General features: G+C 42.6%; 1 protein-coding gene across 1 annotated transcript; it reads left to right on the forward strand.

Moving 5' to 3' along the window:
* Positions 1-487: 487 nt before the first annotated feature.
* Positions 488-9,644, forward strand: Aos1 (SUMO1 activating enzyme subunit 1). The gene is made up of 9 exons (XM_050180598.3): positions 488-659; positions 803-914; positions 982-1,041; positions 3,396-3,655; positions 4,875-4,959; positions 5,511-5,613; positions 7,262-7,394; positions 8,430-8,499; positions 9,463-9,644. Exons 1-9 carry the CDS (start codon positions 550-552, stop codon positions 9,550-9,552), a joined length of 1,023 nt encoding a protein of 340 aa, XP_050036555.1. The 5' UTR covers positions 488-549; the 3' UTR covers positions 9,553-9,644.
* Positions 9,645-18,325: the final 8,681 nt, after the last annotated feature.

Below are 18,325 nucleotides of genomic sequence, written 5' to 3' on the forward strand. Positions count from 1 at the left end.
AGTTGTACGCAATCAACAACAACTTTCTTAAAGAAATGCCAATCTTGAAGGCCATAATTTTGCCCTCTGCGTATGCCTTGTCTTTGGCTTCTGCAATCGCATCTGGCGCATGAGCCAATAAAAGGTTAAATTTCACGAAGGAAGAAAAGAAAGCTTCCTTTCTTCATGATAAATATTGATATTTGTTTTTATTACGTGTCGTTGAGGCGTGGATTGTGCCTAAATCCAGGGTTTCATCGGTGAACATGTCGTTGAACGACAGGTGATGTCATCGCCGCCACATTATTAATGCAAAAGAAAAAGGACGGATGAACGCAGCATTACCAACCATTAAAGTCCGTACATTTTCTGCTTTCTTAAACAAAACTCTAAACATATATGGGTACTCTACAGGGACTTTACCAATCATAGCCTCCTATGCCCCATCTACTAACTAGCCGTCAAAGGGTCAAAGCTATAAAAGCCGAAGCCACCAAAATAGCCTAGTTAGTAGCCACTGACAATAGTGCGCGAAGCGTCTTTTGATGTGTGGTGGTGCGGGTGGTGCCGATGGTGAACATTATGGGTGAAGTTCGGGCAGTTGTTCCTGAGTTGTCTCAAGAAGAGGCCAGTATCTACGACCGTCAGATACGTCTCTGGGGTTTGGAATCACAGAAACGGTAAGCAACGCTTGCTTGTGTACATGTGTTCTTTGACGTGCCGGCAGATCTTGGCAGTAGCTGCTTTCTTGTTGCAATGGTTGTTGTGATGTCTACTTGAGGTGAATCCATAAATTTGGAACTACATGCATTCTCGTTCGCAGGTTGCGAGCGGTGAGGGTTCTGGTCGCTGGCTTGAACGGCCTCGGAGCAGAAGTGGCGAAAAACTTGGTTTTGGCGGGCATCAAGTCCATAATGCTCTTGGATAGCCACAATGTAAGTGCGGTAACCAGTTCCCCTAGTGAGCTTTTTAACGTAACAGTGAATAAATAATGTTGTGTAGGTCACTGCCGAGGATTTTTCGTCCCAGTTCATGGTCGAAAGAGGAGACGTTGGCAAGAATGTAAGTTTCTCGTCGGTTTTGTGCACTTCACGAATATCCCTTGTTTGGGGCGTTCATTAACCTTCTATAGAGAAGGACGCGCAGTTTCTTTATGAAGGGCTATCAGAGTTTAATAGTGCAACTGAACAACGCGCGAGTTCGGACTGGCTGTTGGTAATGCAACAAAATAAAATGACACAATGAGGGTTTTGCGCAATACACTGCAGAAGACAGCATGCAGCTTCTAATCACGTCAATGATTGAGATGTCTGAAATGGCTGGAAGAAGATCACACAGTGTCGTTGCTATAAGCCAAGTAAAGTCCACTATAGGTCATGGAGCACTGTGCGAGTTTAAGCTCTCTGCAAAGCATGACTAATGCGGCGTTTAGGCAGGCCTGTGTTGGGCTTGAAGTTGAAGCCTTCAGGTCTGGCCAGATGATTACAGACGCCACATGTGGTACAAGGCTGTAGGTAAAACATTTTCAGGATTTCCATCTGGAACTGTGGATGATCTTGGAAGACCAAGGCCAAAGTGTGATGGCTGGCGCCATGTACAAGAGTGGAGTGTTCCGTACTCCTGGCTTAACAAGCCGTGTTTGTTGGACATGTTGGTTCAACAAAAATTAAAAAGTGCTAAAAAGACATGCACAAGAAAGGGAACAGTGCAGGTGCTCACTTCAACTTTGTGATGCTGAAATTTTGACAGGATGCACCATTGTGATCGAGGCTTGACAAGATGTCACATCTTATACATCTATAAGACGTATTTCTGAATGAGCTGGTTCATCATACGCCCAACACACGTCTTGTTAAGGCTCAATAGCAATACTGTGTCCTGTCAAAATCTCAGTGTTCCAAAGTTGAAGGGAGAGCCTATGCTGTTTGCTGTACTGTCCGTGCCTTTACTTTCCACACTTTTTCAGTTTTTTTTTTAATCATACATCTGTCAGAAGACCTCATTTATGAATTATTAATTTAAATTTGGTTTGCAAAGTCAATCTCTGCAAAAAAGAAAATTGTGGCCATCTTGCCATTCATTGCAGAGATTGCCTTTGCAAACCAAATTTTAACGCATGTTCAATTGTAGGTTGGAGTGAGGTCGTACACCAGAGAAATAATTGAAGCCATGGCGATCAGACAGATAGGTAGTGATTGTGTCAGCATGCCCTCCCACTCTCTATCAAGCAAACAAGGAAATTGATTACCTGAAAAAAATTTTTGTATTGAAATTGCACATATACGATGCGCCTTGACGATACATTTTCATTTGATATGTGACAATGTTTATTGAATGTCGGTTCTCTTGTGTCTCGTTTTCCCATGTGACTGGCTGACACGAAAAGCTGTGCTTGTTTTTTTATTTTGACAGTGCAGAAAATGAACTTTTTACGACTGTGAATCGGAGGACTTTGACATTGATTACAAAATGTCTTCACTGTACAATGACAGTGACAAAGAGGCCACATTGTCTGATTAAATCTAATTATCCTAATTAAGGTTATTAGTATAAGCCCTAATTTTTAGTTGAAAAGATTTTAAGTAAGAATTTGTCAAATGTTCTGCAGCACAGCATATCACCTATAAATAGCATTCAAGTTTAAATCCCATTAACATGGTCCTGCAAGAGAAATTGAATTTTTTGCACTTCAGAAAAACACTGAGCAACCAATGGGTTGAAAGCTCTCTGTTTAGGCTAAACCCCATGAGCGCAATTTTGTGCGCGACAGCGACGAGCGACGGATCGGGCCGTCGCGTGAACAGATCGCTCGGTCTCGTCGCGCGATCGCTCGGTTCTGCAAATTTAGAATTCGTCGCTCGTCGCCTGGAAGTGCTATGATTGACTAGCCAATAGCGCGAAGCCGGAACTGGATGTACATAACTCAAGTATTTCCGATTGTCGCACGGAACGAGCAAACGATTGAATTTTTATACATGCAAAGATAGGAACCTACTGGAAGACCTTCAGAAATATTTTATGCTGCTTTTTACAGTAAAACACATCAACTTAAGTTAATAAAGCAAGCGTCACGCTAGTTTCGGCGCCTATATTGCTGCCCTCATACCGGCAAAACTGGGGAGACGTCGCTCGAAGTCGTCGCTCGCATGGGGTACGACTTGTAGGCGATGAGCGAACGAGACAGTCATCTCCATCGCGTCGCTTGTCGCTGTCGCGTGCGAGATCGCTTGCATCGCGTGCGATGCTGTGTTTTGCTGCATCGCTTGCGTCGCGTGCGAGATCGCTTTTATTGTGTCCTGTGTTTTGCTGTTCAGTGTGTTGGTTTTGCAAGCAGCTTGTTATTGTTGGCCATGGTGCTAAATGATTTCACAACGCATGCTCTTGGCTCAATTTTCCTGTGCACCTTTTTGTTGCAGAGGGCACACAGTTCAAAGGCATACACAAAAAACCTGAACCCCATGGTTGAAGTGGACTCTGAGGATGGCAATCTGCTGAACAAGAACGATGATTATTTTCTAAAGTTTGACATAGTGTGTTGCACGGAAAGCCTCTCCACAGAAGACCTTGTCAAGGTTAACACCCAGTGTCATAACCTTGGCGTCAAGTTTTTCTGTGGCCATGTGTGGGGCTTCTTTGGCTACTACTTCAGTGATCTCATTCAACATGCCTACACGCAGTGAGTTACTTTCTTTCTGTGTGTGTGTTTTTGTTTGCATGACCTCTTAGATTGTACAAAATGGCTGCAGTTTATCCTTATTTTGACGACGTTAGCTGTGACATGAAAATAGCCTTGGTATATCCAGTGTTCGTTATAAATATAAATTTGTTACTTGCTCATATTGGCGAGAAACTTTTAGATTTACTTTGTTATATTCAATAATTCATTATATCTGTGTTTGTTAAATCAAGGAGGTTCCTCTGTAGTACGATTCACGGCTTTGCAGTGACGATTTACAGTTAGGCTGAAGATATTTTGCAACATATTTTTGGCAATAATCGGGTATCTTTCACTTTAAAAAAAAATGATGTTCAGTTAATCTGCAGATAGATATGTCAAGAAACATACCTTTATAAGCACTGCGAGCGGGGCATTTGGTATGGATGCATAACTTTCGGATTATTGAGTGCTTATTCTTTGGAGTTCTTTGTTTTTTGTGCCTCGTGCTCTATCTGAAGTTATGCCAAGAGAACCACTTGTATAATTTTAAAGCATTCGAGTGTTCATAGTAGGGTTACACTGATACACAGACCTAAGGAAAGTGGAAAATTTTACGAAGGAAATCCAAATGGGGTTTCTCGGAAAACTTTGCAGAGAAAGTTTGTCCTGGTCCAAAGAGTCGAATCTAAGTCCAGTGCCTTTCCGGAGTGGTCATTCTGCCATATGAGTGAACTAGAAGGTTAGCAGATAGCATAGTGAGGCTGAACTAATTGACAACTCAAAGCACAGGGACACTGAATATGGCAGATCAGTTCAGCTGAGCTTTATTCCTTTTGTGAATGATCCTCCACATTGCGGGCTTCCATAGAAATGATTTGCCACACACAGACGTAAATGGAAGGCATCTGTGTCATAACACCACGTCACCATGAACATTCATTTAATTGCTCAGTTTTCTATTCTGATGTGTTGAATGTGTTCTTTCCCAGTTATTCGTTACAAGTTGCAAATATGAGAACTTGTAGACATTTTACATAAAAGAACAAAGCAAATTAAGTTGGGTCAAATTAAGTTGGGTCCCACTTTTTTTGCTGGGCTCAAGGCAATATCGTCGACTTGTCTGTGTGATACAGTTATAACATGAATTGTGGGGCTGAAAGGGATGGGGTTCTTTGGTACAGGTTGATCTGTATGGCCCGAGATGTGCACGGGTGCTAAGGAATTTAACTTTTTTCAGAGAAGTGCTCAAACTTGCAAGGCCTGTGGGTCCCAGCCCTGCCAAGAAGCCAAAGACTGAAGACACAAACACTGTGATCCAAAAAGTAAGCAATTTCTATGCTTCTGCACATGACAGCCAACAACAGTTGACGCATTGATTCTTTTTTTAAATTCTGTGTTCATGCTAAAAGATTGCACAGACTCCATGTCGAAGAATTGCATCTTCTTTAAAAGTGTAATTCTTCTATGTGTGGAAAGAGAAGCCAAACAAGTGACACCGTAAAATATGCACATTATGTAATCATTGCAACTCGAGAAGAAGCTATGTTGGTACAGTACTAGACAGTTTTAACTTATATGTAAACCTTTTGGCGTACCATTTCAGCAGAATAAACAGCAGTACTATAGTGGTGACATCTTGTGTTACAGAGCTAAACCAAACTGTGCTGCCCTTTAGTTGCATTCTGTGGCTGTGTCTCCTTATACGTTGAGAGCTTTCGCAGCAACTGAAACTTTCCCCAATGCTGCACTTTTTCTTGCGAAACATTTTCACGCAGCAGAGCAACGTGTATCTGAACAAGGTGCTAGGGCCTCCTCTCAGGTAGTCTCTCCAAGAAGGTCTCCAAAATAATAAAAGCTCGTCCATTCACCCCAGGTGATGACATGTGTGCCACTTTCAAGAGCGCTCCAAGTCAAGGCTGGCAAAGCAAGCACTGGCTTAGACAGGAAGACGTCGCCTCTTTTCTTCCTGCTTCACGGTGAGCCAACACTTAAAGGGACACTAAAGTGAAAAATGATTTGTTCTGCATCAGTAAATTACCGTTATACAACACCAAAAACCCCACTCTTACAACGATAAGACGTTTGGTAAGCCAGAAAAAGCGCAAGAACGAAATACGGGTGGCGACGCCTACTTAAGTTCCCGCACCTGGGGGCTGTGACGTCTTGGGTTTTGATGGCATCTTCTAGGGCCTACTAATTATATATAGCGGTACAGATTGACTACATTGTGTTCTAAAGGAACCAAATATTAAACATGGCAAGTTCCGGGAACCTTTATTCAGCCAACGCGGCCCAAATGCGAAAACATACTTTGGAATCCCTGACGTCACGCTGACATACCGGCGCTGAGGTTTCGGCGCAAAATTCAAATACTGATACTTGGACCTTCATTTTCTCATCTAATAATCAAACAATTTTTTTGAAATGACTGCCTGCAGGGTTCTCAAACCATGTTTCATTAGTCTAAATTGATTTATTGTTTCGCTTTAGTGTCCCTTTAAGGTCATCCACACTTTTCACCCGCTGCGGTTGCTCAGTCGCTGGCATTGCACTGGAGAGCATGATGTCACAGGTTTGTTGCCAGCTGCGGACCGAACCTGGCCAAGTGATATTCTTTGAGGGCACTGTAATTTCATTTAACAGGGCAAAAACAGAAAGACGACAGAGAACACAACAATCGCCTGCCGCTGCCAACAGTTGGCAGAGGCACCTTGTGTGTATCATGTTCTCTTCATGGTGTCTGCTTTCACATCGTTAAAAGCATGCAGTATATATCCATGCCAACATGCTCAGCAGCGAATCCTGTTGAACTGCATCTCCTGATGCATTGCTGCATTCGGTTGCAAAATCTGGAATTTTCGTAAAGGCAAGAAGCTTCCGTGTAACTTTTTTTTGTTTTCCTTGCAATCTTCTCACAACCTTTTCTTGGATTCGGCACATTTGATTTTGATAATGTTGTGTTGTTTAAAGATTGAAAGATTGCCGGGTGCAAAAAGGCTGCCAAGCAAAGCCCCAGAAAAATTATGAATCTAGGTACAAGTACTAGAACCACACTTTCGTCTGTGCTTTTGAAAACTATTGAACTACGACTCACGTTGTGAGAAGATTATAATCGAGATACAGTCATTCCAGTGAGCATTGATCTAAACAAATTTGTGATGTAACAAGCTGATTTCATTTCTCTGTGTTACTTTGATTGGAAGCAGTGTTGTTGTTTTATTGTCACTATTACGTGCAAAAATGTTGTCTCACTGCTTTAGTTTCTTCAATGGATAGTGAGATGGAATATTAGAAAATATGGGCTGAGGTCTGCAATATTGGTCAACAACTGTACCTTGTATTTCTTACTTTGCATTGAGAGAGGAATCCAATAGTATTTAGATATCTTATTCCTTTCTTTTTCCTCACATTTATGCATATGCAGTAAAAGTTGCTAATCATGAACAGTTACATACACATTACTGTAAAGCATGACTGGGGAAGAATGTGAAGTCCTTTGCACGTAGCTGGAAGTAAAATTGCATGCACCATGTGTCTCTTTGCGTAGCAAAGCTTCACTTAAATTAGGTCACAACAAATGCAATGGATCGACCATGCTTTTTTCGTTCCCCTTCTTGCCTTTAGTTCTTCTGCGTTTCTACGACAAGCACCGGGTTGACCCCTGCGAGTCGGACAGAGAAGAGATGGTGAAACTAAGGGACGAAGTGGCAGCAGACCTAGCTGTCGACAAGGAGCGCATTCCGGAGAGACTGTTCAAGTGAGTTCTCTCCTTTTCCCGATTACCTAGCTATTGACGCCTTGAGTTGCTAGTGCCTGTCAAGGGAAACTGAGAGCATCTTTTCTTATACCCCTGTCACATCGGAAATTCCATCTTTTCGCGTCCCGTAAGCTTTTGATGCCAGTGGTATATGTACCTGGGACAGTGTATGTGAAGTTGTCGATTCCAATGACCCTGACCGTGTGGCTGCCGATGAAGCCAGCTGCGCCGGTCACGAACACTGTCTTGCCACTCGGTACCCGCAGGCTGCCGCACTGGAACACTTGGCGACACTTATTTCAGAGCGTACTCGTCGGTTAGTATGTTTGGTGAACACACTTGCGGCAGTGAAGTGTGTTCATTCCAACTATATTTCCAAGTTGTCCAGAAGGCGAAGAAGCCGATAAAAATGTTTCAGGGATAAAAAAACGTAACGCGTGTGAGCAAAGAAATTCCAAACTTGAGAAAATGTGCTTTTTGAGGCATATAGCTTGCTTGTCTTATGACACGGAAAATGTAGACATGGCTCTCGTGATGAGAATGTGCGCTACAGAGAAGCCTCAGGTGTGTGCAGTTAGCACTTTACCTTCATTCGAACAGTAATCAATGCCACTGTGCTGGGCAAGTGTGCTGCACAGAGAAGCACACTTCCAGGTTATGAAGTGTGTCCTAAACTAAGAGAGCGTTAAAAGTGCAAAGTTACTTTTTTGCAAATACTACGTATAGCAAAACGTGTTCAGCTTGTGCTTATCTTTGAAGCAACCAGTACCTGCCGCAATAAAGAAAGCGAAACACGCCATGTGTGCGCTTGCAAGCAAACTGGTTGTGTGGCCGTCAGAAAATCCAAGCGAGTCGGAGACATGCGGTAATCGTTTGTTGGATTGCTAGATGATATACAAGGGACTTTGTATAGCATTTTGGCTATTTGCATAGACACACGCAAAATGACTATTGCCACACTTGAATGTAACTGATACAATATTTTTGTCAGACCAATAGTGACCTTATGCTTCTTTCTTTTTAATTTGACCCCAGTGCTATTTCCAAGGAAATGTGTGCCACAAGTGCTGTTGTTGGTGGCGTCTTGGCTCAGGACATTATCAAGGTGGGTCATTCATTGCCATGTATTTTACATTTAGTTGCAGCAGTGGAGGAAATGGTGTCCATGTTTTTTTTATATATAAAGAAAAGACACGGGTAGTTGTTATCGAATGAAAGATGCAAGAACAAAGGAAACCGTGAGCCTTCGTTGCAACAAAATTGATTTATTGCAATTATCACATTAAACGAAGTATTTAGTGGTTCCTGTTTCCATGCCTGCATGTAATGCAGCATTATTTGACGAAGTGTGCAAGGACGTCGCACTTAATCTCAAGGTAGAAACCTAAATCCACGAGAAAGGCCTTAATCAATCATAAATATTCGCTTCAGGCACCGATTTATTGTGTCCATTGAAAGTTTAATTTCACCACATTTCTTTCATCTCCAAAATCACAAGAAGTGTACAGCTGCAGAATAGATTAAGAATTTTCAATTCTTCAGTGATTTTTGTGAAGTTCGCAGAATGTGGACTCCATGCAAGAACTCTACAAGAATGCCAAATATAAAAATGTGAACTATTTCACATCTAGCATACTTCTAAAGCACCCGTTCAGCTACTTGAAGAACATGCCTGATGTAAAACATTGTCCAGAAATATTGAAAGAAGGCAACATGCTACATGACGACGTTCTGGTGCTGAGAGCAAAGAACGAGCCATCTGCATCCTATATTGTTTACTAAAACGTTTTGAACACATTACCTTATTTATTCGATTATAAGGCGAGAATGCAGTTAGTAGACTCAATAAAATTTAATATGTGGCCCTATAGAGTAACAGACGGATTATTCAGATTCGGCTGGGAACACCCGAGATACTGAATTGCTAACACAGCAAAACACAAAATGGCGATCGTGAAATAGGGGGGAAGGGAGGTGCAACACGCAGAGTACGGGTTATATGCGAATTTGTAACCAAGTCATGCTTTGTGCAACCTGGCTGCTTTTAAAAGTCCGTGTTCATTTCCAGGTGGCCTCGTGCAAGGATCCACCACTGAAAAACTTTTTCCTTTTTGATGGCATTGAATGCTGTGGTCTCCAGGAGAACATTGGCCGGTGACTGGATATTCGGCTCATCAGCAGTGTACCAACCATCATCACACATAACATGCCAGGCCAGTGGAAAAACGAATAAAGATTGCTGAATACTAATTTAAAGTTTAGATAGGGCAACGCTTTTATGTCTCGCTTAGGGAATTTTTGCTCTCTGTAGTTCATCTTTATTGTCAGGGCTGGCAACAAACTTGAGTAGACACTGCAAGCTGAAGATTCAAGTACACGGTCGAACCTTCATGTGTGTAGTAACGTCCTCGTTACAACTAAGTCGTATCCGACCTACGAGGGTCGTCCAACTCAGTCCGGGACTTTTTTTCTTTCCCCGTTCAAATATTCACCTAGGCTGGAGGTTTTGTGTGCAGTAGAAACTGGCACCTGTGTCCTGCTACTGGTAGACGGTGTTCATTTCCCGTGCTTCTGGATAGACTGTTATTCAAGATGGCGGACAACAGTGTGAATGTCTACGTGGAACAACGTGTTGTGATGAAGTTTTTAGTGAACGAGGGCGTAAAACCTGCTGAAATTTACAGAAGGCTTCAGGCTCAGTACGGTGATGTGACACTCAGTCGCAGTAAGACATTTGAATGGTGTAAACGTTTCAAAGATGGCTGTATCTCTATTACTGACGATCCCGATCGTGGAGGATCACAGCCTACAATAGTCATTCCTAAGAACATTCAGTGCGTGGAGCAACTGATCGTGGACAATCGTCGCATAACCTTTCGTGAAATTGCAGGGGTGTGTAATCTGTCATTAGGAAGAGTGAACACAGTAATTCATGATCATTTGTTGTTCCGAAAAATGAGTGCACGCTGGGTCCCAAAGTGGCTGTCTGCTTTTGACAGACACAGAAGAGTTGAAGTCTGTAGAGAACTGAAGGAACACTATGAAAGGGAAGGCCAGGACTTTCTGAATTGCATCATGACATGTGACGAAAGATGGGTTCACCATATCACCCCAGGATCCAAAAGAGCATCGATGCAATGGAAGCATACAGAATCGCCACCTCCCAAGAAATTTGGAACAGCTGCATGTGCTGGTAAAGTGATAGGAAGTGTATTCTGGTATCAACGGGGAATCATTCACGTTGATTTTTTATCCCATGGTGTCGCTATCAACAATGAGTATTACTGCCGCGTTCTGCGTGATGTGCACAAGAGTTTACGGAAGAAATGTCCGGGGTTGGTAACAAAGGGTGAGGTCTTTTTGCAAGACAATGCATGACCGCACACCGCTCAATGCACATTCCAAACAATCTTGGAACTTGGCTGGCAGATATTACCACACATACCCCTATAGTCCCGACTTAGCACCAAGTGATTTCCTCCTGTTTGGACCCCTGAAGGAATTCCTTGGAGGAAAACATTTCAACACTGATGATGAAGTGAAGGATGGTGTCGTACAATGGTTCCATCGTAATAATAAATCTTTCTATGCTGAAGCATTTCAGGCGTTTGTTAAACACTGGGATAAGTATATAACTGTACCTGAAGGTTATGTGGGAAAATAAATCCACTTTCTACACTTTGGAATTTTGTTGTTCTATTAGTTCTTAAAAAAAGTCCCTGATTGACTTGAACGACCCTCGTAGATAGAATAGAACATAGATACAGTAAAAAAAAGATTATTTGAATCAATGTACAAATTGCTTCCGAGTAAATCTATAGGGATTGGGAAAGATGAACAAAACATAGAGAAGCATGCATGCCGGTATTTAAACAAAAAATGCTGTTACAGTGGTCTAGTAGTTTTACGCGTGTCTGCCAAAAGCCACCCGAGGTTGTGCGACTGCACTAAATGTTTGCGTTGATCTCTGGTGATATTTTCTTTAACAATAGGGTTGAGGGATGGCAGGAGAGGAGGTTGCTGTGCTCCATTTTATTGATGCTTACCATTTCATATTGATTCACTTAGGCATGATCTGTACACAGATGTAAAGTCTTATTTTTCTTCACCTAAGTTATCTTCTTTCTACCTAGCCATTTCCCTCCCCTCTGCTGGTTGCCTTTCAGGTTTCAACCTCTTCAGACAGCTAAAGTGCGGCCAATAGGAATTCCTTCCTTCCTCCTTGCATTTTTCATTTGCTGTATAAACCAGCACTTAATACTATTAATTACTTTTGTATAGATAATAACTGCATCTCTAGGTGTGGACGTGCGCTTCGATGTCGCAGGTCTGCGATGCTCTGCTACCTTGTTGTGTGTATGCAGGCAATGTGAGTTCTGGGTATGTCGGGTGGCTCAAGGGAAAGCCTCGGCGAGCCATGGGGATAATGACCATGTGGTAGATATTTGCTTTGCTAGCTGATATTTGTGCTCTTTCGCCTGATTGCGATGAAGAATTGTACAAGATGTATCATTATTACAGCAAGCTATCATTACCATGGTAACAGCATTTTGTTGGACACATTCTTCCTATTGCGTGGTGACTTCTGAATAGGATTTTAGTTTAGGGGTTTAAAGCTTTTGTTGTTTCTGCTTAGTGTGTTGCATCGATGTAATTAAAATTTGCTCATTGCTTTGATTATTTAGCTGTTTGAAATATTGGAACTTTGGTTAAAATTGCCTTTATGAGTGCGTAAAAAAAATTTGTGTGGCGGCATGTGCATCGCAATTAGTTTACAAGGTGCAGTTTGATGTTTTGTTAGGTTGCTAATGTGCTCATGCCTAATAGAAAAGTTTAAATAGACTACTGAACCAAGAGGAGAGAAATGTGGGCCATCAGATATGGAAATATAGCGGTGGCCAAAAATACACAGGAGACCATGCATGGAGCACGGCATTGTTTTCAATTGTACGAGTTCTGGCGGTTGTGAACCTTTAATCTGCGGCCATTGTTCACGTGGTTTAACTCTTCTCGTACCGCACCCATTGGGCATCGTTAGCCCGCTAACAATTGTTTGAAACGCCACTTTCAAGACCTTCTGCACCACTCACGGACACACTGCACTAGCGGACGTGAAGGGGGAGAACGTTATTTTTCTTTTCTAAGCAGCCTGTTTTTTTCCCGCGAGGCGGTGGTTTTTGAACATGCTTTGACGTTTTGTAATCGTCGAAGTAGAAAGCAAAAATCGCTGCCCGCTGTCGATGGTTTGAAACACCGTTTTTGAGACGTTTTGTGCCACCTGCGGACACACTGCGCCATCGGACATGAAGGCGGATAACCATATTTCTGTTTTCTTAGAAGTTCGATTTTTTTTCCCGCCAAGCAGTAGTTTTTGAACACACTCCGAAGTTTCGCGATCGACAAAGTACAAAGCAAAAATTGCCACCTCCGGGAGCGGCGCGCACGCTTCGAACCATTGCAGAGTTGGTAATTTCGCTGCCTCTGCGGCTGATTTTATTGATAGATTAAGCAGCAGTGAGTCTGAGGATGCTGCCTTTTCGTAGGACTTTGACTGTGAGAGCGATGACGACGCAAATTAGGCTGGAACATCGGTGGCCACAGCCTGGCACGCCCAACTGTAGTGCCCACACTTAAACTTTACAGCGAAAGCTATATATGACTAACCTTCCGTAGTTTTTTTTGCCATCCGGCAACAGAAACGGACTTAGCGATTTCTAACAAACCATACACAATGGGTTCCATTGTTTGCTTTGTGTGTGATCACGTACGGGTGCAGTACGGCAGCGCAGATGTAAAAATGCGAAACAGATTAGAACGCTCGCCGTGAAAATAGCATGATGTCAAGGTTATCGCAGTATGTAAGCAGACGAGAGGTATTGGTGCTAAAACCGGCTGCATTATTGATGGGGCGGACATGTATAGTTCGTGCACCCGAAGAACAACATGCGTAGGAGGAGCGCCGGAGGGAACAGCAACGAGAATGTGAACGGCACTGGCGCGAAATGACCACCGACGAAGAACGTTCCCATGATGCTCAATTAAAACAACAATCTCGAGCCTGGGCAGCTCCAAACGAGCAACGATGCCAGACTCTCAACGAAAAAAATGACAACCATTTCGCTGTATGAAGATGGAATGGCAGCGAAAGCACTTTGCTTTTCGTTTGAGAGCTTAGACTGCCGTCAGCTTTCGATGCCATTCCATCTTCACATAGTGGAATGGTTCTCAGTAGATACAAGAGTGTCTTTACAAACTTCGTTCACTTTTATCCCACAATCTTGTTTCTGGCAATTTATATCTTTTCATGACATAAATATCGTTAATAAAACTTATATGTGTTAAAAGTGCATTCGTTCTGCTTTTTGTTTATGTATTGCATAAGCTATTGAGTGCAGTAGTTCCTTCAGAAAAAGAAAATATGGTATAACATACAAAAAAGCACCTATTTTCCCTATGGTAGGGAGAGTTAAGACAAAGTGCCACAGTAAACAACCATGTGTGCTGTGTGCATGTCCCCAGAAAGTACGCTGAATATGATTACTACTTCATGTTGCGGCTCTGATGAAACAAATGCCAGGTTATCAAACCCAACGTTGACTACTTGCATCGGAAATGTTTCATCCCTTATATTAACCGATTATAGATTCACTGCTAGCACCTGCAGTGGATGCTGTCCTGCTGCGACCTACCAGAAAACATTTTGAATGAATGAAAAAAAGGAAAAATCATCGTCATCAGCCTGTTTTGCGTCCACTGCAGGACGATAGCCTCTCCCTGCGATCTCCAATTACCCCTGTCCTGCGCTAACCAATTCCAACTAGCGCCCGCGAATTTCCCAATTTCATCACTCCACCTAGTCTTCTGCCATCCTCGTCTGCATTTCCCTTCTCATGGTGCCCATTCTATAGCCCTAATGGTCCAACGGTTATCTAACTGGCGCATTACTGCAGTTCTGTGCATGCTGTGCAGTTTCTTAAAACACACTTATAACACTCTGGAGTGTTTGCATAAGTAATTTACTGGAAAATGAACTTTGCCTGTACATCACTCATAACCTGTCCCCTATTTTTTATAAAATATAAACAAGGTGACTCACTGAGCTTACCAAACGGGGAGAGAAGGAGCGTTTAGTAAACATTTTCACAGCTCATAATTGCGCCAATAACATTGGTTTCACTAATGATTACATTTAACATGCCTTCCATGTTTACCGAAATGTAAACTCTGCGTGTGTAAACTTCTCTTGGAATTTCTCTCTCTCAGTATTGTGCTTTCCAGCGTTTGCCTGAACAATGAAATAATAGTGATATATACTGTCATTTATCCACACACATTTAACTCTGCATGCTTATCAGTTGTATTTTTTTCCTATTTTCACTAACTTTAATCTCAGTGGCCCTAATTCTCATCAAAGAGCCTTCGAATGTGAAATATTTGTTTGTATAGCTTATTCTAGTAAGAATTTCTTCGCTCAGCTAGATAATTTTGAACACTGCCTCTAAACTATTCATTTGGTTTAGCCACCTAAGATGTTTAATTAAAAAATTAACGTAACTTCCTTAATTTCGTAACTTCATTAAATTGCTTTTTATCTAGAGGCTGCCAACCTGGAAACTTAATGGTAACAATAACCTAACTATAATATGTATGTTGCTGTAATCTTTAAAATTTGGTCCAGGTATAAACACCTGGTGTTCGTTTCTATAACAGTAAACCCTTTTTCAACTCTGTGTTATGACGTCCCACATCTAGATACTGCTGTCACACGTGGTCCTTACTAATGCCCAATTAAACACAAAAGCCCGTGATCTTGCGAGGAGTGAGTGAATAAAGGCTTTATTGGAAAACAAGGTATTGACGGGTGACCTTGTGGTTAGGCAGCCACGAGCCCTTGGGCCTGGGCAGAGGCTGCACACAGACTTCTTGACAGCGCCATTAGATGGCAGCATGTCCAGAATGAAGCGTGAGAGGGAAGCCTGGTTGCAGCATGGCCCAGCAGGCCTGGGGCATGCTTTGTGGCTGTGGGGCTAGATGGCACAGATAGGGAAGCGCAAAAGAGGGATCCCGCTGCAGTGCACTGCCCATGCAGAAGTCGTTTAGACGGTGGCAATGCGTTGTGTTGCTATATTAACTACTAAAGGCATTACTGTCGACTGTCATCGTGAGATGGAATCTGCTGAATTTTTTTCACCATTTGTGGAATTCTAATGGTAAAAATGGAATAGAAACAGTTTGAAATAGCTTCACATTATATAGCGCCTATGATTAGGCAAAGATTCTTTTGCAATGTAATCGGTGACAACATTTGAGAAAGTTCCGATACAGGAAGTCGTGTCTTGCTGCGAGCGATAACTTTGTAACACTTGTCAGCTTGTAAAAAATGGTCCCCGGAAAATTATAAGCAATGCACACGTGTCTATACATATTATATAAAAATCAATATATATGTATATATGCTTAAAACAAAAGTGCAGGCGCATGTAGAAAAGCAAAAATGAACATTTAATTTTGACGTTCCGGCTGCGATCTGGCCTTCATCAAGAGTACAATTGTAAGCACACGGAGTTAAATTTATACATTTTCTCTGTAAGGGTAAAGCATTAAAAAGATACTACAGAAATTCTGAGAATTGTCTGCGAATGTGTAGGCATTTTTTGTCTCGGCGGCTATTTCGCTTTTGCTTTCTTGCATTTCATAGCTTACGCATGTCTCCCCATCGCTTTTCTGGTGTCAAAGAAATGAAATGCGTGTACTGAATGGTGTGGAGATGTGTGTTTAGAAAGTTTATTTCAACAAGAGATGATACGAGCACCGAGTCACAATCATGGCACAATTCCACCAGGACGATAACATATACAAGAAATGAAGCATCGTATACACGACACGTTTTCACAGTAGTGTCTGAGTCCTCACAATCATGTAACCATAGACCCACGGAAAGGCACAGTTACACATAAACTAATTGTCACATGCATAAAGTGATGTTCAATATATACAGTGTACATTATGTTTATGTACAATGATGATGTGACAGAGAGACACGACAGAACAATAACTTTATTTGAGGAACTGACGGCTCCCCAAGATCAAGTCGGTGGCTCCGCCCACGATGGGACTGGGAGACGAAGTCCCGCTGCAATGTCGTGGGCCCTCTGGACAGCCTGGAGTTGAATGTGGAGATTGCTGCTCTTGGGGGATTCCTCCCATTGTGATGGAGAGACTTTACATGGTTTTGTAGTGATGCTATGAGCTGTGTATATACAAAAATGATCATGTATACGAGAGCACGCACACACAGAAATCACGGGAACCGACATTCTATGCACATTCAATGAATACTTTTGATCGCCTGGCTACGAAAACCAGGTTGGTCAGAAATTAAGCCGTATATGTACATCAGCTACCAGCAGGAAATGACATGACCACTGTCGAAGGGACTCTTCTTCCCTGAGGAAGAACAACTTCTCTGACAGAAACGACAGTAGCTAAGAGTAGAGCCTCACCAGAAGTGGAAACAGAGCGCTGCGACGATGTCCCGCGGCAACTGCCTCTCACCGGTTGCACCATAGACAAAAGGCCCCCGCAGCAATTAAAAGTCGCGCAAAGTGGCCACGTGAGCAGCGACCAGATGTTATAAAGCAGTTAACTCCAATGTCAAGGAAACGAAATTTTTTGTTGCTGTCATGCAGTGCCGACCAAAACAGCCCCCGGCGCCGGAAATTCTGGATTTTGTCTAGAATATGCTTTTCGTGCTCGAAAAGGTATTTCAGCGCGAGCATTGCTAAATCGGCCTGGGTTTCGCGGCAACGCCCATGCACCGGGACCCACATATCGTAACGCAAGGAGACCCGTCCGCGCACAGTTTCAAGGGCATTTTGATGGTGAGCGGGCTCATCGCGGCATGTCGCGAAGGCCACGGAATCTACGGAGCATATGAATTTCAATTCTGAAACTTCATGGGTCTAAAATTCTCAAACTTTTTATGCGAAAGGTGCATTGACATTTCCAACGTCGTGCTTTAGATTTTCAATTCCGGCACTTTGACGGTCTAATGTTGTTATAAACATTTGACGCCAAAGGTGCATTGACTTTTCTAAAGTCGTACATCGGACCATACGACGAGACAAGCCACATCAACACACTATCAGACAAGTTCACAAAGCATGCAGCGAGGTCTGATGAGACGAAGCGTTGTGGTGGTTCATGTGTGCCGTCATGTCACAGAAAAGAATATCGCTAAACACCCATATTTTTTTTTCTAACGTCATATTTGGAACGAATGTTACGGATATGAATGAAATAATTGCACAACTTACTACAGCATTTATAAATCGGTTTTATGCGTCGTTGGCGTATTACGATAGCAGAGACGATTTGAAAACTAGGAAAATTAGTTATTTGGATCCTACAGTCTGCGTTTGTCAAGACCGTCTGCTTGCGTAATGTTCTAATTATATTTAGGGAATTTTAGACTATACCAGAAGACTTATGTACGTTTTTGTTAAACTGACTTGTTTTTATTGGAGCGACGACAGTGGACCTTTCCCGAAATAAATATAAGCTCTTTGCCTACTGACATCGCATAAACTGAAGCACCTGGTAGAGTCAATGCGCGTGATTCTCGGTGGTCTCCAGAATCCGGCCGCCAAAAGTGCCCTGCAGGTGCTCGCCGTACTAGAGCCTTTTCTCACAGCTCTTTACATGCTGTAAAGCTTTTGTTTGGCGCCTGCACGCAGGGGAGGCCCACACACCAGCTTCGTCTTAGCGCCTGAATTCTCTCTGTAGGTTCATTTGAACTATAGTGACTATGGGCAAGATACGGAACCCGGTAGTGGCTTCATTGATGATATTTCTGAATGTTTATCACCATAATGTTGAACTTAAGTTCACCGTTGTGCATCCCTCTTTCTATGCCATCATCATCCCTCATC

The sequence above is a fragment of the Dermacentor andersoni genome, chromosome 7 (assembly GCF_023375885.2).
Source record: "Dermacentor andersoni chromosome 7, qqDerAnde1_hic_scaffold, whole genome shotgun sequence".
NCBI lineage: Eukaryota > Metazoa > Arthropoda > Arachnida > Ixodida > Ixodidae > Dermacentor > Dermacentor andersoni.